This window comes from Mesocricetus auratus, unplaced genomic scaffold (genome assembly GCF_017639785.1).
Source record: "Mesocricetus auratus isolate SY011 unplaced genomic scaffold, BCM_Maur_2.0 Super-Scaffold_100013, whole genome shotgun sequence".
NCBI classification, from domain to species: Eukaryota; Metazoa; Chordata; class Mammalia; order Rodentia; family Cricetidae; genus Mesocricetus; species Mesocricetus auratus.
Window position 1 is genome coordinate 19,321,674 of NW_024429196.1, and position 24,313 is coordinate 19,345,986.

The 24,313-nt window shown below is 42.0% G+C and overlaps 1 protein-coding gene across 1 annotated transcript; it reads left to right on the forward strand.

The window, feature by feature from the left end:
- Nucleotides 1-653: 653 nt before the first annotated feature.
- Hacd1 (3-hydroxyacyl-CoA dehydratase 1) lies at nt 654-23,698 on the forward strand. The gene is made up of 7 exons (XM_040755460.1): nt 654-948; nt 9,574-9,691; nt 9,865-9,883; nt 9,960-10,048; nt 13,692-13,813; nt 18,786-18,964; nt 21,390-23,698. The coding sequence occupies exons 1-7, from the start codon at nt 812-814 to the stop codon at nt 21,470-21,472; spliced, it is 747 nt and encodes a 248-aa protein (XP_040611394.1). The 5' UTR covers nt 654-811; the 3' UTR covers nt 21,473-23,698.
- The last annotated feature ends 615 nt before the right edge of the window (nt 23,699-24,313 follow it).

Consider the following 24,313-nt stretch of genomic DNA (forward strand, 5'->3'; position numbering starts at 1 on the left):
GGGGTTGAATTTCTGGAAGCTGACTCCGGAGCCTTCTTTCTTATCCACGTACTATATAAAGGGAATGGAGGCTATCAGAAGGATGGTTCTGGAAAGGAAGAGAAAAATGAGAGATTACGTGTGCAGAGCAGTGGGGCATTTCTTCCCAATAGGACAGGGAACTTGTTAACCCTGCGTCTGGGTTTCCTGTGTGAACCCTAACACCTATCCGAGTTTTGCCATGTCCTTTCCCTCAGCTTCCCTTTGCAACTTTAGAAAAGACTCGCTAGAACCCACAAACCCATCTGGCCCAGTAATAACACGGGACAAAGCTACACGGGCGCTGCTTATCCAGAAGCTCGAAGACAGTCAGGCTTTGGTGGGGAGATCCTGCTCCCGGGGCAGAACCCTCGCCACTCCATGTGCGCTCGCTCAGTCTGGACAAGGCGTACCAGCCAGGCACCCATCGCCAGGACGCGCGTTGCCCGCGTCTCTCTAGGAAGAGGTCGCAGCCAGCGCGGACAGCTCTTCGGCGGGAGCGCGCTGCGCAGTACCGCCTCGAAGCGGTGACCCCGGCTGGCCCACCCCTGAGCCCCGGCCGGGGCCCCAAGTGCGCGCTCCCGAGAGGCGGCGCCGGGGCGGAGCGCGCGGCCGGGGGCGCGCTCCTCCCCCTCGCGGGCGGCCGAGCTGGCGGCGCCGACCCCCCGCGCGTCGCACATGGAGCGCTGGGCAGAGGCGGCGGCGGCAGCGGGCAGCGGCGCTTCAGTGGCTCTCTCGGCCGGCCCCTCCCGCTCCTGTGCGCTGCTCCTCCAGGCCAGCGTGCGCGGTCACCATGGCGTCCAGTGAGGAGGACGGCACCAACGGCTCCTCGGAGGCCGGCGACGAGAAGGAAGCCATCGGCAAGAGGAGACGCCTAGGCTTCCTGGCCACCGTTTGGCTCACCTTCTACAATATCGCCATGACCGCCGGGTACGTGCGCGCAAAGGTCCTGCCACGCTCCGCGCGCGCAGTTGAGCCATCTCTCCGCTATCCGGGCTCGGGGACGCGGGGAGCGCGCGTTCGCTCGCGGGGCTGCTGGGGGCGGGGGAGAGGGTCGAGCCGCGGCGAGGGCGCGCGCATGGGGTGGAACGGGAGCACGGGGAGCATTGAGGGGTCGAGGCGGAGGCGCGCGGCGGGGGTCTTTTGGTGCGAGAGCGCGCTTCTTGGGCGGCCGGGGGTCGCGGCGCGGCAGGAGCACATGGACGGGGAGCACAGGCGCTCGGCCGCTGACTGTCGGAGCACTCTGGGCGCGCGGCCGGGACGCCCAGAGCGAGAGCGCGCGTGCCGGGCCCCTGGGGGTCGCGGCGCGGCGTGGGCGCGCGGAGCGGTGGGGGAGGGGCGCAGGAGGGTTGAATGGAGCGGGGCGGGGCGGCCGGCCGCCGCTCGCTGGGCATTGCCTAATACGGTGCACGGCGTGGCACGGGGCGCGGGCCGGAGGTTAAGTATAGACTTGGGCAGGAATGCGGGGCCGACCCAAGGGGGAGGCGACTTTGGCCCGGCCGCCCCTGTCGCCTCCCGCTGCTGTTGTAGAAATGCTGGGGTCTGTTCACCCCAGCCGGGAGCTGTCCGCGAGCAGTGCACACTGGACCCCGGGCGTGTGGTTACTAGTGCTGCAATCGGGAGGCAGTGTCTTCACCTACTGTTTCTTTTTAAGCATGGCACTTAGAAATGCTTACTTGGGGCTTGGAACACCTAACCTGATTGGGTCAGGGCAGGTGTCCAGCATCGCTGTGGCCTTATCCTTTGCAGATTCCCGTCCTTCTTTAAAAGTTTCAGGCTTAGTGTGACTGATCGGTCTTCAAAGAGATGTCAAATGACTTACGTGTCCACGGTGACTCCAACCATTATGAAAATGCCCTTAGCTACCTTGCCTTTAGAAAGTAACTTTCTCAATATCCTCGGAAGTTTTAACTTACGTGACTGTGAGGAAACGTTTAGTATTTTAAACTATCTCTGAGGTTTAAAGAAAAAAGTGTGATTGAATTGACCTCTTGGTTAAGTGTAGAAAAATGTGGTTGTTCTACTTAACAAGTGTTCCTGCTGATCATGTATTATGCATTTATGATACTGAATAGCAAACATTTCATAAATATGTGTTTTGTGGGGGTTACTGGATGCCAGGGGCTGTGCTTTTTGCTTTTTTTTTTTGATACATGATCTCATTATTAGTTTTCTGCAATCCCGTGAGGGGTACAGAACAGTATTTTAAAGTGAGGCATGGAGAGACCTTAAGTTGCTGTCAAGAGATCCTAACCAGAAAGTGTCAAGCATGGATTTCCACTGAGACTGACTACAGAGCTGTGCAACTTCATCTTGCTGTCCTGGCTCTCGTCACATTTGAAAGTTCAGAAAACTCACAGGCTTCAAACACCTGGCAGGCAGTTCAGTGTCCACCGTGGGCTGCTGCCTTAAAATGCAGCAGGGGCTGAGAGACTCGCTTCTCCTCCCAGATAGTCTCATCCAGTCACTAAACGTTTTTGGAATACCCACCCCATGTTAGTTGATTGGCTGACCCTTTGCCGGCCAGTCCACGCTCCAACGTTGCTTTTCAGTGTTCATTTTGCAGCGCTTTCCATCTTTGCACAGGTTGTTCGCGCTTTCAAGAATTTGATGTCATCCTTGTTCTGGTGACTGAGTCAGCTTGTTTGGACTTCTTTAGGCTCCCCTGACCTCAGCGGAGACAGCTGAAATGACTTGTGCTGTGCGTTCTCATGCTTCACTCCCGTTCGGCCCCATCCAGCAAGCCAGTGCTTACCCTAATGTCTGTCTGCTTGTACCGAGAGGGCCCAGTGTTATTTCCATCAAGAGTCCATCCAGATGAACTACTCCATATAATTCCATAAGCCTCCTATAAGCTTTCATTTTTTCCTTACTCTTATTTGAGTATCTGATTTCCTTGAAGTCTGTGCTCAACTCTCTGTCGTCAGGGAGACTTTACCTGGGCATCTTCACAGACATCCTAGCACACCTTGACTGCTTGGTTTTTCTCCATCCCACTTACTGTCACTCAACAACACCATGCATTTTACTAATTCTTCATTGTAAGCTCCAGAAAGTAATGAATACTTATTTTACTTTGTAAAACGTTGGGGATGAATAGCTACTCTATAAACTCCCATTTTCACTTAAAATGTAATTAAGTCATTTTGACTTTCATAGCTACATAAGACTGTATAGAAGTAAGGTAAATCACAGATTAAGTCAGGCCCTAGTGTCATTAACGTTCCCCTACCCTGATGCTGTGGAATTAGTGGCTCTAGGTAAATCCAGAGTTGGGGGCACCCTCGAAGGATGGAAGGTGGCTTACTCAGAAAAGGTTCTTAACTAGAGTGGTGAGCGCCTGTGCCTTGTTTTTCAACAAACACCGTTGAGCCTGTAGATGGTAGTGCATTGCCTTAGGTCAAGTGGGGAATATAAGACAAATATTCCAGGCTCATCCTTGAAGAAACATAGCCTGGGCGTTTATATATAGGTGATAACTGTAATAAAGATAGACTAGGATACGTGCATACAAAACAAGTGCCTGAGTACCGGGAGCAGGGGGAGACTGAGAGAAGCCTTTGTGAAGGAGATGAAAACACCGGAAGGGTGAGTAGGACTTGCCGGGCAAGGATGAGGATACATGTGTTACGTGTGTTAGGATCGAGATGCGAGGTTGGGAGACATGGGTTAAACAACAGCAATGGCTGGAAGTACAGACAGACAGCTGGCTTGACCCACCCATTGCAAGGCTTCAAGTGCCTTGCTGACGCGTGGTTTTTGTTTTGTAAATACTAAAAAAAGGGTTCATTAAAGAATCTATTTTAGGCCAGGTGTTGGTGGCGCACGTCTTTAATCCCAGCACTCGGGAGGCAGAGGCAGGTGGATCTCTATGAGTTCAAGGCCAGCCTGGTCTACAGAGCGAGTTCCAGGACAGCCTCTAAAGCCACAGAGAAACCCTGTCTCGAAAAACCAAAAAAAAAAAAAAAAATCTGTTTTAGGGGCTGAGGAGATGGCCCAGTGGCTAAGAACACTGACTATTCTTCCAAAGGTCCTGAGTTCAATTCCCAGCACCCACTTGGCAGCACAACTGCCTGATGCCTTCTTCTGGTGTGCAGATGTACATGCAGACAAAGTGCCCATATACATAAAATACATCGTTTAAAGATTCCGTTTTATTGTTCTTTGGGGGAGTCAAGTTGGATAAGCTGTTTGGCCTCTGACCCTTAGTTTTCCCATCTGTGAAACTGCAACAACACAACTTGTTTGCTCGATTATGACAAGGGTCAAGAGGTGATGAATCTGAAGTTCTTAGCAGAAGTGTTTGGGGGACAGTGAACACTCCAAGATACTAGTTCCAGTCCCTAGTGCTTAATTTGAAATTATGAAAGAAACAGATTTTTTTTCACTGCTATACTGAATGTGCTTTGATAGGACAATCAATCCAAAATATTTGTTTGTTTTGTTTTGTTTTTCGAGACAGGGTTTCTCTGTATTGTTTTGGAGGCTGTCCTGGAACTAGCTCTGTGGACTAGGCTGGCCTGGAACTCAGAGAGATCCACCTGCCTCTGCCTCCCGAGTGCTGGGATTAAAGGCGTGTGCCACCAACTCCCGGCCTGTGGTCTTCCTTTTTGACACCCAGTGTCTTAGTCAAGGTTGCTATTGCTGTGACGAAACACCATGATTAAAAGCAGGGTGAGGAGGAAAGGGTTTATTTGGCTTACACTTCCACATCAGTGTTCATCATTGAAGGAAGTCAGGAAAGGCACTCAAACAGGGCAGGATCCTGGAGGCAGAAGCTGACGCAGAGGTCATTGAGGGGTGCTGCTTACTTATAGAACCCAGGACCACAGCCCAGGGATGGCACCACTCACAATGGACTGGGCCCTCCCTCATCAAATTACTATTTATGAAAATACCCTACAGGCTCGCCTGCAGCCTGGACTTATGGAAGCATTTTCTCAATTGAGGTTCCTGTCTCTTAAATGATTCTAGCCTGTGCCAAACTTGCCACCCAGCAAGTATATGTATATTCTCATTTTGAGTTTATTTTCGTTTTCATGACTAGTGATACTGGATATATTTTCATCACTTACTCGCTGGCAAGCTTGTATGTTTTCTTGGGTTTAATCTCTGGTCACATCTTTTGCCAACTATTTTCCTTTGATGGGTTGTTTGGCTTCCTAATATTAACTTTTAAGATTTCTTTAAATAGCCCCTTGCCAGGTATGTGATTTGCGAATATCTTCTGGTGGCAGTTTGTCTTTCATCTTCTAACAGTGGCTCTCAAAGAGCAGGTGGTCCAAAGCTTAAGTCTAGTTCTCTGAACCTTCCAGTTTTACTCTATCGGCAAGAGTGCTTTGTTGCAGTCAGTCTAGGAAATGCAATCAAGAGGTGTTAATGGATCGTATATGAAAGCTCAGCTGTGTGAGAGTTGGAGACCATCTCTTCTGCAGGCCTAATCACTAACTTAAAGGTGGTACAAAGAAGAAATTTCAAATTAGGGTGTTATTTTTCCAATAACAGTTGAAATGGTGGGTGCAGACAGAGAACATCCATAGTTACTAACATCACAAAGAAAGAACAGCTAGAAATGGTTTGCTCCTTTAGAAATACACCAAACAACTTGTTAAGTACTCTCGCCAGAGTCTGATAGAGCCCCTAGAACTAACTGCCAATTTACAAGAATGTAGGAAGCAGAATATAGTAAATGACCTAAGGTATCCAATTAGCAAGATCTAGACAGTGGGGCACTCTGCAGGCCTAGCCACCCAATGTCTAAGAAATCTAGAAAAAAAAGAAATGCCAGAAGGTAGCTAGAAGAAAAAGATAAGCTTTTTAAGGACACTGTAGCCAGAGTAACATAAAAAGACCCTTTCATTTTGTAGGTTCTGGCTTATGTTTCTTGTCACAGCACTGTCCTTTAATCTTTACTTGCTAATTTAGTGCCCAGGGCAAAAAAAAAATCATGTCCTAATTATCTTTAGTCCTCAGCATCTAGCTTAGTGCCTACCTGTCTTATTGATACTTGCTGAAAGACGAATTAATGAATGAGGGAAATCAAACAAGCAAAAATTTCTTTGAAACGGTTTTTGTTTATTTGCTTTTGCCCAAAGAGAATCTGGTGGTTTTGTTTGTTGGTTTGAGACAGTCTCACTATGTAGCGCTGGCTGGCCTGGAACTTGCTATGTAGATCCAACTGGCCTTGAACTTGAAGCTTTCCTCTTTCCTTTGCCTCTGGTGTGCTAGCATTACAGGTGTGCACCAATACACCTGGCTTGAGAATCTGGTTTGTCAAGGGCTGATTGAATCTATTTGAGTTCATGAAATCAATATCCCTGGCACATTTGAAAAGCAAAATAGAACAGAACTCCCCCCCCAAACTAATTCATAATGAGAGAAATCCCCATTGCTTATGGCTTTTTTTTTTAATTGCTAAACTGACACCCAAAGTTGGCAAAATGTAGGGCTTTTAGAGAAACTTTGGGTATGCTTGGGAAATGAGCTCTGATTAGTTTATATAAGGTCTTGGCCTTCTTTACTGAACAGCAGATAGAGTCAGAATATATCCCTGGTGGTCCTTTCCAGTTGCATCGTGTCCATTTGTTTTGTGCTGTGTAGTCTGTAGCTGGTACAATGCTGCCACCTATGGGAAAGTACCAAAATTGAAATACCACATAAATGCTGTCTAAAATGTCCTTAATGCTCTGATGACTTTTTTATTAACTTAGTAACTGCCTCTCAAATTTAAATTTTATAGGTGGCTAAGTTGTCCCTGCCTCCAAAAGACAGGCATATGGAAAAAGTGGATGAATATGCCTTCACTAACTCTCTGGTTTTATTAGAACCAGGGGACTTAGAACTGAGGTGGATAGTCTTTACAATTTGAGCTGGGAAGGTACCTAAAACACGAAAACACCGTCAAGCCAGTGCTTTAGATTAGCTCAGTACTGATTCCAGAAATGGCCTTCACAGATTCATGAGCAGAATAAAAAAAAAAAGAGCTGTGATGTGGTGGGACAGAGGTTTGGGGACCGCAGAGGGTCCATCCCAGTCTTGCCCATTATCTTACTCCAAGTTCAGCACCCTTTTTGTTAAGGATTGAGACTAGGGTTTCATCCATCTACTGCTGAGCCATGTTGTCCTCAGCAGTAAGCTTAATAAGTTAATGTCGTCACTCTGAGAGAGTGGCCTTAGGTCTCAGCTGGCTCAGCTGTATGTCCCTCTGTCTGCTTCCTCAGCAGGAAAAGAGAATAATCCTTCAGAAGCATACTGCAAGGACCAAACATTGGTTATGTATGTGACCATGTCTGAAACATAGATCCCTGTCTTTGCTGTAATCAAGAATCTGATGGTTTTAAACATTTGCTTGGCTTTGTGTCATTTTGTTCAGTATGCTCTATGCTGAGCAGGGGGAGGGGAGGGTGGTCTTACATGTGTCCCTCTGTCCTTCCATTCTGTCAAGTCTGCACTAGTCTCTGCTGTCTTTGTAGGAATCCATTTAAGCCATTTAGTAAAAAAGTTAAACTATGATAATCATATAGTTCAGAAATGCATTTGACTGTACACTTTGATACCTCCCTATCTTAAAACCTAGGATAGCTACTCATGTCCATGGATGGAGTGTTCCAGGCTTTTAAAAGCTACTGATAAGGCAACTTTCTTGACCTTTAGGAGTGGAGAGGGAACAGGAAGAAGTTAGCACTCATCAGGAACTATAGGAAGAGTGAGATGTGTGTACTAGAAAGCTTCTGTCCACAGTGCGGCTTTTAAGTGTTAGCTCTTGGAGGAGAGTGCATATTTAATTAGGGTCATGTAGGAGAGTGCATATTTAATTAGGGTCATGTAGGAGAGTGCATATTTGACATACATCTTTAAGCTGACAAGGGTTCTTTCCTCTTTTAAAAAAAATCAACTTTTGGCTGGGTGTGGTGGCATGTATCCTTAATCCTTGCATGTGGAAGACAGAGGTAGGAATATCTCTGTGAGTTTGAGGCCAGCCTAGTCTACACTGTGAGTTCTAGGCCAGCCAGGCCTACATAGGAAGACCCTGTTTCCAACAACAGTAACTCTTTGAAAGCAGGCTCATATTCCATCTGTATGGATCTTTTTTTTATATCATAGGTTTTGTTTTGTGAAGATCAATAAATGTTTCTGATTAAAGATTTCTAGGTGTGCCTATGTAAACTACATACTATATTTTATATGAATACAGCTTTTTATTTTGAGACTTGTGTTGGTTAGTTTGCCACCTGGGCAGAGGGAAAATCTACTGAGAAATTCCTGGATCAGATTAGCCTGTGGGCATGTCTGTGGGACATTGTCTTACTTGTTGACTGATGTGGGAGGTCTTAACCCACTGTGGGCAGTTGTATCCTTAGGTAAGTGGGTTTGGACTCTCTACAGAAAAAAAAAAGCTAGCTGAGCATGAGCAAGGAAGCAAGCCAGTAAGCCATTCATCCTTCCGTGGTTTTTTGTTCAGTTCCTTCCCAAATTTCCCTTCACGATGAACTGTGACCTGGAAGTATAATCTGCTTTTGATCAGAATGTTTTATCACAGAAATAGAAAGAAACTGGGACCATACCATCATATAATTATGAATGCTTTGACAATCTTATTTTTTTACCTTCAACTTCTTCCATTAGTCTGTCAGATTAATTGCTAAAAACAAAAATATCCTAGTCATTGTTTTGTTAGTAGTTGGCACACTGTGTATTCTATAGAATATACAATTCTATTATTACTCTAGAATATAGATTCTAAGTTATAGAACCTAGAATCTATATTCTATAGAATGTCATTTGTTATCTTTTCCCTTGGGATGCTTTTTTAAATATAATGAACTCAGAATGATAAAACACAAATATTATTATACAGTTATTGGCATTTCTTCAAGAGATTTAGTGAGTTTTTAAAATTGGGATAAACACATGATATGGACCACCTTAAACTTTGTAACATATGCAGTCCTGTGGCTTTAAGTACATTAAATTTGTGTAGTCATCATCACCATTCATATCCCTAACTTCATCCTGCAAAACAAAACTCTGTATCCATTAAACACTAACTCCCATTCACACCTTTCTCCCAGTTCCTGGCAACCACCAACCTTTCCGTGCCTATGATTCTGATAACTCTTGGTGCCTCATGTGAATGAAATACAGTATTTGTCCTTTTGTGATTGGCTTATTTCCCTCAGCCTGATGTCTTCAGGGTCCATCTGTGTCATAGCATATATTGAAGTCCCTTCTTTTTAAAGACCAAATAATAACCTGGGCCTAAAAGAAAGCTTTTCATGGACAGTAATATAAAATATTAATACTGGAATATTTCAGAAAACAAAATGAATGAAAAAAGGTGGGCTTGAATTTAGATGTCGCTGTAGATTGACTTAGTGCTGTAGAAGTAAAGTATTGACAGTTCACATGAAGTATCTGTTCAATCACTGATCGATACCTTAGATGCTTCCGCCTTTTAGCTATTGCTAATAGTAAATAATGCTGCTATAATTGCATGCGCATTATCAGTAATGTTAGTTTTGATAGAACTTTGTAAAATACTTTTATTTCCTCTAGGTGGTTGGTTCTAGCTATTGCTATGGTACGCTTTTATATGGAAAAAGGAACACACAGAGGTTTATATAAAAGCATTCAGAAGACACTTAAATTTTTCCAAACATTGGCTTTGCTTGAGGTAAGTTTTTCAATATACTGTTTGTCTACTCTGGTGTTTATTTGCAAGTATTTCAGCTGAACAATCAAATCCTAATTTGCTAGTTATGTGACACCTGTGGGCTTCTTTGCTACCACTGCTGATGGTATTGAATGTTCACATTATTGACTTGTGATTTCTCAATTTCCCTACAGGTAGTCCACTGTCTGATTGGTGAGTTTTTGCTTTAATTTTATACTACTGCTATAAGCTACCTTTGAGGCAATCATTAACCTGATTTCTCTTCCAGGGATTGTACCCACTTCTGTGCTTGTGACAGGGGTCCAAGTGAGTTCAAGAATCTTCATGGTATGGCTCGTTACTCACAGTATAAAACCCGTAAGTGATGCAGACATGTTGTAAGAGCTTTTCGTTCCTACAAATCTAAAGTATTAATACTGCCATGTTTTGGGGGGCAGAATGATTGGGCAGTGAGTGATTCTCCACTGATATAGAACGGGGCAGTCCTGTCACCTTTAGTTCATAACATCTCTTCCTCCTGCATTTTCGGGATGTTAAGATGAACACTCATTTCCATCCAACCAATTTTTTTTCTATGACGTTTCTTCTTAACCAAGTCATTTTTTTTTTAATCTTTGAAGTCATCGGTGTAAATGACTCATTTGCTTTTCCTTGTTTAGCACAAGGTGTTATAGGAATGGGCAAAAGTAGATGTAGTTCCACATGCCTTGAACACATATAAAAGACCTGAATTAAAAGTTATCATTTTTAAATCCAAAGATACAAATCTCAGACAGGAAGAGTAAGTTTAAGCGAGCTGTTGTACATGATTACTGCAGATGATGACAATGTCTACTTGAGAATTGTTGACAGAAGATCTTGTGTTTACCCAAATAATTAAGAAATATGCAAAGGTAAAGTACACATTAATTAGCTTCATTTAGCCATTCTGCATTGCATACATATTTCAGAACAGCATGCTATGTACCATAAATATGTGCAATTTAATTTGCCAATTAAAATAAAAATTGAAAGTTAAAGTTAAAGAACTTAGAGGAAAAAAAGACATGTTATTTATGGAGGCATGACAGCAGACAGACCTAATTGCTGAGTCTAATTAGTGCTTTCAACCATGTAGACAAAACAAACACCATGCAAGTCTCTCGGAGGATGTTGGGCCTTTTAAACCCATGTCAGAAACATTTCTCAGCTCAACCCCTCTGACCTTCTTGACAGCCTCCGTATCTCCTGTCCACTTGAGGACAGATCTCTGGCCCCTTTTCCGTCCTGCAGATTCCTTTCCGGTCTCTTCTGTGCTTTGGGACTGACACCTAACCTTCTCTCCATTTCCTCTGAGCCTCCCTGGCCTCCTGTCTGGGTGGGGACAGATCACCGACTTCGTGCCCTCTCGCTACTCTGCACTTTGGCCCTCTTGACTGGGACCTTTCATTGACGTGACATGAACCACCTGTCCCTAACCCTATGCAGTACAGACAGTACTGAGCGTACACCTCACACACAGCCCAAAGGTTCGCTCATTGCTTACCAGTTTAAAAGCAGGACTACCACCGACAGAACAGCAGAAAGACCATTCAAGGCAGTGAATGCGTATAATGATTTAGCCAGAACTACAGGGGACGTGAAGAAGGAGGGAAGAGAAAGACGGAGGGGGGTTATTAAAGAGAAGTTAGAAACGGGGACTTCCTGATACTGGGGAAAGGAACCTCCGGGTCTTTTCATCCCCCAGAGGCTCTATCCCTCGATTTTACTATTTGATTTTATCCAACAGTAGCTTCCCATTGACGGTTATCAGCAACTCCCCAATTACCTCAACCAACATTTATTGAACATACTCTATACATCTGGAAGTGATAATTCCTGGATTTCCAGAAATGAGTAAGGCAAGCTACAGCTGTCACTGTGCTGGACGTTGGGACACACTGGTCATGCAGGAGGTAGCAGCTATGCAGCCACTCTGTGCCTGACACTGTGTGTTGAGGATGTGGCCGTCAGCGTGGTTTTACTCTCTGGAGCCTGTGATGGAGAAAAGCTAAATAAGTAGTTGCCTTTGTTTTAAGCATTTGAGACAAGAGCAAGCCCAGTATGCATTACATTATCTATCTAGAGTTTAGTCTCTTCTAGGAAGTGCTTGAAGGCTTCTGTAGACAAGGTATATGTAAGCTGGGCACTGACAGATGTATGAGAGTGAGAAAAATTGTAGTTCAGACTGATAAGTGTTATTCCAAAGAGTGATATCAAAATGGGAAGGCAAGCAAGAAGCTGAGCAGGCACGGGATTGGGACATGTGTTAGACTGAATCACTGTGACACTATGTCTGACAGGAACAACTTAATGGTGAAGAGATTCACTTTAGGCCATGGTTCTAGAGGTTTCAGCACACAGTCCGCGGCTCCACTGACTATAGGCCAAGAGGACGGAGAGCATCCTGAAGGCAAGAACATGGTACAGGTTATTAGGCTCATAGTAGACAGGAGGCAGAGAGAATAAGGGACCAGGGAGCAGGTGTAACCTGAAGAGGTCTAGACCCAGACACCTGTGTCCCCCAGCTAGGTCCCACCTGCTAGTTTCCATGACCTCCCCACGTAGTGTCACCACTGGGCATGTTCAACACATGAGCTTGTGGGGGACATTTCAAATTTAAACCCTAACAGGCAAGTTTGCAGGGACCATGATCTTCTAGCTGACTCTAAAGAGATGAGAAAGGGTTTGTATAGGAAACGATACTTCTAATTAGAGGGATCAGCATGTGTAAAGACACAGAAGTTCCCAGGCACTGTCTGCAAATAATACAAAGTATAGCATGAGCATAGCGAGAAATTGAGAGGCTGAGAAACTGCAGAGCTCAGGTTGTAAAGACCTTTATGTAGTGTTAGGGTGCTGGAATGTACATTTTTAGCCTGTTAAAGATCAATGTTAAGTTTCAAATCTTATGACCTATCTGATTTTATTATTATTGTTTTTGTTGTTATTATTATTATATGCTTTATTTTATTTTCAAGAAAACTGTCATCTGAGAGGAGAATAAACAAACAAATAAAAAAAAGAAAAACACTTGGGAAATGGTTTTAATGGTCCAGCTGAGAAATTATAATGTCCGAATTGAGGGACAAAGATGAATGAGCAGATTAGTGAGTTGGCATCTGTCTTAGTCACTGTTCTATTGCTGTCAAGAGACACCATGACTGAGTCAACTCTTAAAAAGAAAGCATTTAATTCGGGGCTTGCTTGCAGTTTCAGAAGGTTGGTCCATTATCATCAGGGCAGGAAGCAGACAGGCATGGTGCTGAAGCAGTAGTTGGAAGTTAACATCCTCATCCGAAGGCAGCAGGCAGAGAGAGAAAGAGACAGAGACAGACACACAGACACACACAGAGACAGACAGAGACAAAGAGAGAGAGTGAGACAGAGAGACAGAGAGAGACAGAGACACAGACACACACAGACAGACAGACAGACAGACAGAGACAAAGACTGAGAGACACTGGGCTTGGCATGGGCTTTTGAAACTCCAAAGCCCACCCACTAGTGAAAAATACCTCTTCTAACAAGGCCACGCCTACTCCAACAGGGGCATACCATACCTTGTACTCCTTCCCAGACATTTCCACCAGATGGGGTCCAAGCTTTAAATAGATGAGCCTGTGGGGACCGTTCTCATTCAAACCACCATAGTATTACAGTGGAGGCTGTGTGATTTAATGACTAATAGGAAGTTGGAAGAGTCAGTTGTTCCCACTCAGCTTTCAAGGAAATGATGTCCTGGGATGTTGCACCTGCTGTCTGTTCTGAGGAATGAGGGGGGGATATCAGTAAGTAGTCAGCCACTCCAACTACGGGACACGGTTAAGGTTTGCATTTATAACCAATTACACAATGGTGACTGCATTGTGTCCTGTATTCCATTACAATAAAAGGCAACAAATCTTAGGAAGGGAAATTCTTGTCTTACTGAACAAAAGGCCCAAGGTTCAACAGCACTGTGGCTTTCTCTCATCTGCAGATCCAGAATGAAGAGAGCGTGGCGCTTTTTCTGGTCTCCTGGACTGTGACCGAGATCACTCGCTATTCCTTCTACACATTCAGTCTCCTCGACCACTTGCCGCACTTCATTAAATGGGCCAGGTGGCAATGTCTTGCCTTTAGTTCCTCACTGCCCCGTGCATGCTGACTTTGTGTGCTGAGCTAACACTGGAGAATCACAGTTTGTGTCACAGCTCCATGATGCCAGAATGTTGCCATTTGAGTCACTAGCAGTGTATTCTAAAATCTGAGTTTTAATGGTCATAGGCAAATAATAACGCCAATATGTAGTTTGTGTAAAAACATCTCCCAGCAAATCATATCCTTAAGTAATCTCAGTTGGTCATTTATTTTATTGTTTTGGGAAGTATCATATCCATTTTGGGAATTATATTAAAGTTTACTCAAAATGTAGCTAACTGATTGCTCTACAGTATTGTTATGTGGACATTTATTTTTACTATTTTAATTATATACATATATGTGTATCTCTATGTGAGTGCAGGTGCCCTAAGAGGCCAGAGGCATCAGATTCTGGAGCTGGAGTTCCAGGTGTTAGTGAGCTCCCTGATGTGAGTGCTGGGAACCAAACTCTGGTCCTCTTCAAGAACAGCAGGCACTCTTAATTGCTGAGGCTGCCTCTCATTTGTGCATTTTCAAACCAGCATGAGTGAGTGTCAGTCTAGCTTCAACTCTGGTACTCGGATACTGCCACACAGTGTTCCATGGTGACTGAACAGTAGACATCTCTAGTGATAGGCTTCAGATCCTTCCCAACTTTCTGATATTATAAATGATGCCATAGGATATTAGAGACAATATCATGTCTCTTATTTCTGTTTTTTCAAAACTTATGTTTAAGCTCAGGTGGTGACACATACCTTTCATCCTAGCACTTGGGAAGCGGATTTCTGTGGGTTCAAAGCCATCCTGGCCTAATTAGTCCCAACCCTGCCAGCACCATCTGTCTTAAAAAGCAAAACCACCTCTGACATTTGTGTTAATACATGCTTAATAGCTAGCTGCTTACCTTCTTGCTCTAGATCCCCATATAATAAAGGCCTAACATATTCTTAAATAATTACCTTTTTATAACTTACTTATTGGAACTGATGAGATGGCTCAGTGGTTAAGAGTATCGACTACTGTTTCGGAGGACCCAGGTTCAATTCCCAGCTCCCATGTGGCAGTTCACACCTGTGTGTAACTCCAAGACCTGACACCCTTACACAGACATACATGGAGGCAAAATACCAATGCACATAAAAATAAATAAAACTCAAGCTGGCTGGTGGTTGCACACCCCTTTAATCCCAGCACTCGGGAAGCAGAGGCTGGCGGATCTCTGTGAGACCAGCCTGGGTCTACAAGATCTAGTTCAAGGACAGCCTCCAAAGCCACAGAGAAACCCTGTCTCAAAAAACAAAAACAAAAACAAAAAAACAACAACCCAAAAAAACTCATGTATGATCCATGTTTAATGATAATAACTTAGAACATATAAATAAAGACTATACTTTCAGGGATCATTTCTATAGTAGTACATTACTAGAACATATAAATACAAAAGAAGGAAATAAAACTTTAAAAATTATTCATAATTCCATTACACAGAGGTATCACTATTGGTTGTATTTTTGAGACTCTTAGACTTTTAAAATATTCTTCTGGCTCCTTTTTAGACATTTGTGACTTAACGTTTACATACAATCAAATGCTCTAACATTACATCTTTACTCATCGTTTGTCTTGAGAAGGTTGCACTGTTACATGTTAGGTTCCTTTTCTTCTTGTTCTATATGAAAATATATTCACATTTAAGGATTAGACTATGAAGAGCTTTGAAGCTTTGCATGCTGTTGGCCCTAATCTTAGAATGCATGTCCATACCAACTTCCACGATAATCTTTGGAACCTCTGTTTTTTTCAAACATACTAACTCAGCACATCATCTTTGTTCATGAACTGTGTTTACAAAGTTTTCATAGGTCAGTCCTATTAGCTTTTAGTGTTTTGAGTCTCTTGTTTAGAATGTATTTGCATGTTATAAATTTCTAGAAAAGTACAGAACTCTGCCATTTCATGTTTCAACTTGTCGCATTGGAATCTTCCATTATTTCATTAGTGTTGAGGGTTTAGTATATGGACATGGTAGTGTATACCCCTAGTCCCAGTTCTTCCAGAGTGGAGCTGGAAGATAAGGAGTTCAGGGCCAACCTTTATTACTTATTGAGTTCAAACCCAGCCCGCATTATGTGAGACCATGTTGAACAATAACAAGAACAAAAGGTTTTACATAAAATCTTTCAACATTGAAATATGTGTCCTCTTATGTGTATCATTTAATTATAATCATTAACGGTATTTTTTAGGACAGAGTGTCACTGTGTCATCCTGGCTGGCTTAGAATTTACTATGCAGACAAAGCTAGCCTTGAATTTACAATAATTAGCCTGCCTTTGCCTCCTGAATTGCTGGAACTAAAGTTCTGTGCCACCACACCCAGCCAAAATCATTGATAATCATATTTCATGTCCAAACACTTTTTTTTTGTCTTTTTGAGACAGGATTTCTCTGTAGATTTGGAGGCTGTCCTGGAACTAGCTCTTGTAGACCAGGCTTGTCTCGAACTCACAGAGATCCTGCTTCTGCCTCCTGAGTGCTGGGATTAAAGGAATGTGCCACCACCACCTGGCATGTCCAAACACTCTTGAAAACTACAGCTATGTAATATATTTTACAGGTTCATTAAACATTCTAAAATAATATTCATATTTGAGTTCAAATGTGGAAACCATTAGTCTCAAATAAAACTTCACTTTAGAAATGGTTTCCTATTTATAGTTTGACCTACTATTGACTATCTTGATTCTATTTATGAGTTGAAAGTATTCCTGGATAATTTTATGTTGGGTTATGATTTCATACATTTTTTCATTTTAATTTCAGAAGTGCATTTCCTCTAAGAAATTTTAGGTAGCAATTGGGAATCTTTGGGTTAACAAGTAAAGTAAAATAAATTACACAATTTATTCCCATCTCATGAATTGTTACTGACCTTAAGGGTTTCAACTATTTTTAAATTTTTATTTATTTAAGAGTGATGCTAGTTGGTAGTGATGAACACCTTTAATCCCAGCACTTGGGAGGTTGAAGTGGGCAGATCTCTGACCTTGAGGCCATCCTGGTCTACAGAGTGAGTTCCAAGACAACCCAGGCTACAAAGAGAAACCCTATCTTAAAAAACAAAACCAAAACAAACAAAAAATGAATTACATTTTGTTGTTTGGGGTGTGTGTGTTTAGGTACTTGCACATTCCAGATGCTCCTAAGAGGGTCAGAGAACAACTTGCAATGAGTTAGCTTTCTCCTTCCACTGTGTGGGTCCTGGGGATTGCACTCAGATCGTCACATCAGGCTTTGCAGCAAGTATCTTTACCCACTGAACCTTCTTACCAGCCTGGGAGTGAAAATACTATTTAAAAAATACCATTGCTGGGCTATGGTGGTGCACGCCTTTAATCTCAGCACTCAGGGGCAGAGGCAGGCGGATCTCTGTGAGTTTGAGGCCTGCCTGGTCCACAGAGTGAGTTCCAGGACAGGCTCCAAAGCTACAGAAAAAAAAAGACCAAAAACAAAGAAAAAAAAAAACAGGAAAAATGCTATTAAAAAGTTCACTGGAAAACTTCATGAGGTTAAGAAAATAGATTAGGTATTTTGTTTGAAAAGGAATTATAAATGTTTGGTTATAGAACCTTAAGAGGTAAAGTGGGAAATTATTGATTTGAATAATACACAAATTATACAAGACTGGGAAGAGCAGAGGAGCATAAATCAGCAGGGCAGAATAAATAGGAACAGCAAAGGCCTCTCTCCTTTCTTTACTCTGTAGTTCTACACGTATCTCTTCCTGTGTCTGTGGTGTATGGGAATCAGGTGGTCTGTCTGTCTGTCTGTCTGTCTGTCTGTCTGTCTATAATCTATCTATCTATCTATCTATCTATCTATCTATCTATCTACCTACCTATATCATTTATCTGTCTGTCTCTCTAATCTTTGTCTCCTCTTCCTCTGTTTCCCTGTTTGTCTGTCTCTAAACACTCCCCACACGCCCCTCCTGACACCTTCCCCCCCAGAGTGTTGTGCATCCCAAGCTGGCCTTGAACTCAGTGTGTAGTGGAAGATGACTGAACCTTTGCTTCTCCTGTCTCCATCTCCAAAGTACTGGCATTACTACAGGTGTGCCATATCATCTGGTTTATGCAATGCTGGGGATCAAATTCAGAGCCCCACTGTATGCTTGGCAACACTCTACCAGCTGAGTTATATGACTATTCTTTGTAGATGTGTTTTCATACCAACTGGGGGATTAAATGAAATGCAGATGGTTTTCCTGTAAAAATTTGCTTGTTGTGAAAGTGGTTATACACAGTGTACTAATTACTAGTAGCTGGTGATGGAAGTCATGTTGTCAGTTTCCTTCAGTAGTATGTTCCAAATAACCTAAAATATCTGTTTCAGTCCCTTGAAGCATAAACTATCAAACTAGGTCCTAAATGGTCCTTTTTAGGCTCAGCATTCATCAGTAAATGACCAGCTACAGGGAAAAAAGGACCAGTTACAACTATATACCTCAAAGAAGCAATTATTTTAACACTTAAATGAATCAAACAGAGCTGTGTAGTTAGGCGCGGTGGCCCCATCTGATGTCAATTACTTGGAGGTTGAAGCAAGAGGTTCACTTGAGGCCAGGGGGAGTTCAAGACAGACCTGGACAACATAACACTCCCACATCTCAAAAGAGACAAACAAAATGTGCATATATATACTTTAAAATAAATTATAAAAACATTTGAATACCATATAGAGTAAACTGACTTCTTATTCCTATGTTGTCATTTAGAATAGGAATTCCTACTAGAAAAAGGATGATTTAAAAAAAAACAACTGTGTGTGATATTGTAAATGCGTACAGAGAGATTTCTAAGTTTAAATACAATAGTAATAGAAGAGGTGTGCTATAAAATATAAGAACTGGCCTAGAAAAACTATCACCTATCTTTTCTTTCTCCAGATATAATTTTTTTATCATCTTATATCCTGTTGGAGTTGCTGGGGAACTTCTCACAATATATGCTGCCTTGCCTTACGTGAAGAAGTCAGGAATGTTTTCAGTAAGGCTTCCTAACAAATACAATGTCTCTTTTGACTACTACTATTTTCTTCTTATAACCATGGCCTCTTATATACCGTGTAAGTATAGGATTATTAGTACTTTGATTGAAGATATGATATGCAAGTGTTTGGAATATCACACTAAACTAATTTAAAAAGCGAGGGGGAAAGGGGAATAATTGCTCAAAAATGTATTAACCTGTCTGTCTTTAGAATAACTGAATGGAAGTGAGTCAGGTATTTTTCTTTTTCTTTTTTTAACTGATTTTGTGAAAAGGCAAGTAAATTAATATTCAAGTAATTGCTTTCTCAGAAGCATTTAAATATGCCTGGTATAGTTAACAGAAAAACTAAATCATTCTAAAAGCATGCATCAATAGAACAGTTGACAAGCATTTACATTTCTATGTATGAATCACAAGCATTCTCAAGAAAACTTGAGATCATTTCTATCCGTTTGGCATACCTGAGATTTATTACAAGTGCTTTTTTTTTCTTGGTCTTGTTTGTGCTGTTCCATGTACTTGACAGAAATAAAGCTGCTTTTCTTAAAATGTTTTGAATAATTCAGCCTCTCCACATGTTTCTCCCCATTTCCAACAGCTTCAGTGAGTTGATGAGACTTCGTTCTCTTCTTGTAGGTACTAATAGTGGTAAACTTTTAAGTCAACAAGATTCATTCAACCTCTCAGTAAAATTAGAGGTGGATGCCAGTAGGAAGTAGAAGCGAGACATTTATGCAGTCTCAAATCCGGCTGGACAGGCTACAAGGCCTCTTTATTTCATGGGGATGTGCTTATTATTTGGCCAGCCCATGAGAGCTCCAACTTTGGAGCTTTTCTGAAGCCAAATAGAGGTGAGAGGATGCCTTCTCCTTGTCTTTTCCATCTGCTTGATTTACCACCCAGCCAGCACTGGTGAGCTAAGGAAGATGGACAGACACTGTTTGTCCCACCCCTTGCTTTATAAGAGTCTAGATGGGGCCAATGTGCCACAAGCAGAGGCAGCGGTCATGTAAACTGTTTGTGGTCTCCTCTCTTGTGACCTCTGAGGTTATTCCATAGAAACTAAGATCTTAAGAGAAGGTAACTTAAAGCTTCATCCTATAACTTCTGAACACCTGGGAGACATGTCTGACCTCTGCCAGTAGCAACTTCCTAGCTCATTGTACCTGTGGTCACGGAGGTCCCTCTTGCCCAAGATCGATCTATCAGAGGCCTGTGTCTCACATCCTTACTGATATTCCTAGAGAAATCAACGGATTTTTCTTCGATAATTAAAAGTAACATTTGAGTATTTCTTTTGGCACTGAGAATGTGTTTCTCACTCACCAGTGAGGGCATTCCAGATGGGAGAATTTCAGTGAATGGTTTTAAAAGTACTCAAGATGCAGTGCCTTCTATTAAACTACTTAGGATTTTCTAGGAGAGCTCATCGTAATTGCTCAGTTTGCTTTAAATATACATGACCTGAATGTTTAGACCTCTAGATATACTATGACTGCATTTATCAAGATGGGAAGTTTATAAATAAAAATCAAACCCATTTCACATTCTTGTAGTATTTGGCCTAAATTAAAAAAATGTTTTGAAAATATTTTCCACAAGTTTACCTGGAGAAGATATTGAAAATTTTTGTGATCAATTTCCTTGCCATTCTGGGAGATTTTTGCATTTGGAGTTTGTATCTGTCATATATTTGTTCAGCCACCAGCCTTTATGCTGTGATTGAAAGTCTTGATTCTGCTGGATATGGTGGCGCACGCCTTTCATCCCAGCACTCAGGAGGCAGAAGCAGGGAGATCTCTGTGAGTTTGAGACCAGCCTGGTCTACAGAGTGAGTTCAAGGACAGCCAGGGCTATACAGTGAAATTCTGTCTTGAAAGCAACAACAAAAAAAGTCTTGATTCATATCAGCTAAAATTTTTCCAGATTTCCTGTACAGATAATCATGTACCCAGCTGGTATTATCCATGCACATGTTTATGTGTGTGCAAGACAGAAGTCCCTCCATCCATTCCCTTCCCTAAACCAAAGGTTAACTGTGTCACCAATGTGTGCTGTCCTGAGAGCATGGGGTAGCTGTTCATAGTGGCTATGGATGAAGGTTGGATGCGTGTTGGGACGTGCACCTGCATGTGCGTGTAGGTACTCATGGAGCCGAATACAGTTGACAGAGCAGAGAAAAGCAGAGAGTGGGCCCGCTCTCCTTGGTTCTGATATATTTCAGTGTTAATTGATTTCTAAAAATAAACATGGCCACTATGTTCTTATGTAAAATGTATTTATCAAGGTATGTGAATTTTCTAGGACAGGAAAACCTCCAGCAGTTTCTGTGTTACATAGCGTGTGGCCTCCATTTTTGCTCTTAGAGTGAGCCCCACAAGCACTGGGAGGTTGTATGTGTAGTAGTCCTATATGAAGTGCTGATCGCTCACATTTTACAGGCTTCAAGCAGTTTAAAGCAAGAGCTCATCCTTCTTTGTTTTCTTTCTCCAATGAAGTGTTTCCTCAACTCTATTTTCATATGCTACGTCAAAGAAGAAAGGTGCTTCATGGCGAGGTGATTGTAGAAAAGGACGATTAAATGACCCCTACAAACAAGGTGCTTTTTCCAGAAAAACCGGATTACTTGAGTCCAAGTTTTAATAACGAGAATAAACAACTTCATGAATACCATGAATCGTATTGTTTCCTGAAATATAAGGAAGAACGTGGTGTTTGCCAGCCTTTGTCTTCGTGCTGTGCTGCGTCTATTTCTGACAATGGCAAATGTTTGAAACTGGTGGGTGAGGGGTAAGGGTGAATCATTTAGAAAACAATTGGATATATTACCTGAGAAAAAGAACGTTTTGCTCCCTTTACTAATATATTTTATAACATATGCTCAAGGCTTTAACATCAATAGGTTGAAATTGGCTTCATTTAACATGATACCCACCAATGACATTTATATTTTACTTATAAATGAAGGCCAACACAGAACTGTAGCAAGTGATTAATAATGTATTAGAACCCCTGATTCATTGTTTCAAATTCTAGGGCAACATTTAAGATTAATAGCAATATCTGGAAGTGTGGACATAATTTTATATGGTAAGCTCTTGATATAAAAAGAAACATAAAAATATCTGAGTAAATGATACAATTGGAAAACATTTACTTTGGGAGAGGATTGGCGTTGCTGGAGACACAGCCCAGGCACTTGAGTACGCTGGGCGAGTGCCCTGTCACCGAGTGGAATCCTCGGCTACAGGAAAATGTTCTTTGAGGATTTTTCTAGACTGTTGACATTATTTATTGAGCAAACCAACTCTTGTTTGCATTGGTCACTCAAGGACAGCTTTCTCAATCAGAAGGATTGTAAGAGATTAGACAAAGCTTTCTCAATCATAAGGATTGTAAGAGGTTAGATAAACCACTGATTTTACCTACTGTTTAACGAACATATCCAATCATATTAATTGTTTCTAGATTTTTAGTTGAGAAAGCTGCTGTGATCTGTGGAAGTATCTTATAAAACCATGGTATGATAATCTTCGGTGGTACTTTATATTGTCATCTAAACAGTCATTTTATTCTGAATTACACTGGGGAGCAAAAGTCTCACAACAAAGCCCATGACCTCTTGCTTAATGGAAAGACGTAAGGAGAATACCTCACCTCTGCTTTAATTAAAAGGGATCTTTAGAGGTTTCCCTCCTATGGTAAAATATAGGAAGGATTGACTGGTTGACTTTAGAGCTAATGTAGATGTGATAAGAAAAGGAACCTTTTGCCTACAGTAGTTATGTAGATGCAATTGTGGCTGTAAGTGTTCTGTCTTGTGTGTGTTTGCTGTCAACATCTACCACACCCTATCCAGCCTGGCTTGTGTGGAACTGGCTGCTATAGAAAGTCTTCATATAGTGGTTTGGAGTTCAGAACAGTTTTTCAGGTTTGTGTCAATGACTTGATTTTCTTCAGAGGTGCTATTTTTGTTACACTGCATTTTGCCGTTACCTCTGCTACTGACGGTTTGAATGAGTACTGTGTAGTAGATCACTCATTATCAGTGCTGCCCCTTATTCTGCTCTGACACTGCTTGGCCAGTTTTCATCTTGAGTTTTATGATGAAGAGTTTTTTGGGGAACTTCCCCACTTTGGGTGACAAAGTGTGAAACATTCACATTTATTAAATGCCTGTCTTAGGGGAATGTCTTCAAGCATATTCCTAAAGCATGCATTGTCTAATCTTCACTCTCTCCAAGAAGCTGTAATTAATACTTCCCCCCTTCCAGTTATAGACTATCCTGAAGTAGGAATTATCATCAGCTTTAATAAAAGTGAGTTCTTAAACTGTTTGGTGACTTACATTCATATACTTAAAATGTGTAAGCTTTAGATTTAGTTTGGTATCCCCTAGAATCAAGCGATTTTAAACTCAATTTGTGTATCAAGTGCTAAGTGGTGGTTTGATTTTAGGACAAAAAAAAAAAGGTTTTGAAATTCACTGTGCTGTGACTGCACCTCTGATATTCTCCTGAAGTCATCCCAACCTGTGAAGCAGAACTAGAATCAAATAGAATTTGAAGTCCATAAGCATTTGAAAATATACACTGAGAAATTTTGTTACCAGCAACATTTGGTTACATTTGATGACAATCACTAAAATTCTGACAGTTCTTTATGTAAGCTTGACAACTTAATAAATTATATAATATGCAAATTGAAAGACTTTGAATGTGTTAATGCTGATTTAGTATCAGTAAAAGGCCTGATAGCTGCAACTTACAAAAATGGCAAAATAAATACTAATGTGCCCTCATTGAAAGCCTTTGTTGCCTGAGATCTGTTCACTTTCAGAAGTGTGTTTGCATGTTGAGATTTCTGTGCATCTGTTTATCATGCTGCTGCCACATGCTTTCAGTAACCTTCTAGACACGGTTTCAGAGGACAGTTTTGTAGATCTGATTCCTCCTGCCTTATATGAGTTCCAGGGACAGAACTCAATTCCTTTTCCTTTTCTTCCTTCCTTCCTTCCTTCCTTCCTTCCTTCCTTCCTTCCTTCCTTCCTTCCTTCCTTCCTTCCTTCCCTCCTTCCTTCCTTCCTTTCTAGAGTTTCAATACAGGGTTTCTCTCTGTATCCTTGATCCTTGGCTGTCCTGGAACTCCCTCTGTAGACCAGGCTGGCTCTGAACTCACAGAGATCCGTCTGCCTCTGCCTCTGCCTCTGGAGTGCTGGGATTAAAGGTGTATGCCACTACCACCTGGCTCCAGATTCCTAATTATACATTATTATTAATAATAACCAATATTATTTTGAGCCTCTTACTTGCTTAGTACTGTGGGGACAGGGTGGGCAACTAGCTCTCTCTTGTCTTTCCTTGTCCTGAACAGAAACCCTTTGGTACAATTATGAGGTCACTTTGTGGAATATTATATACAC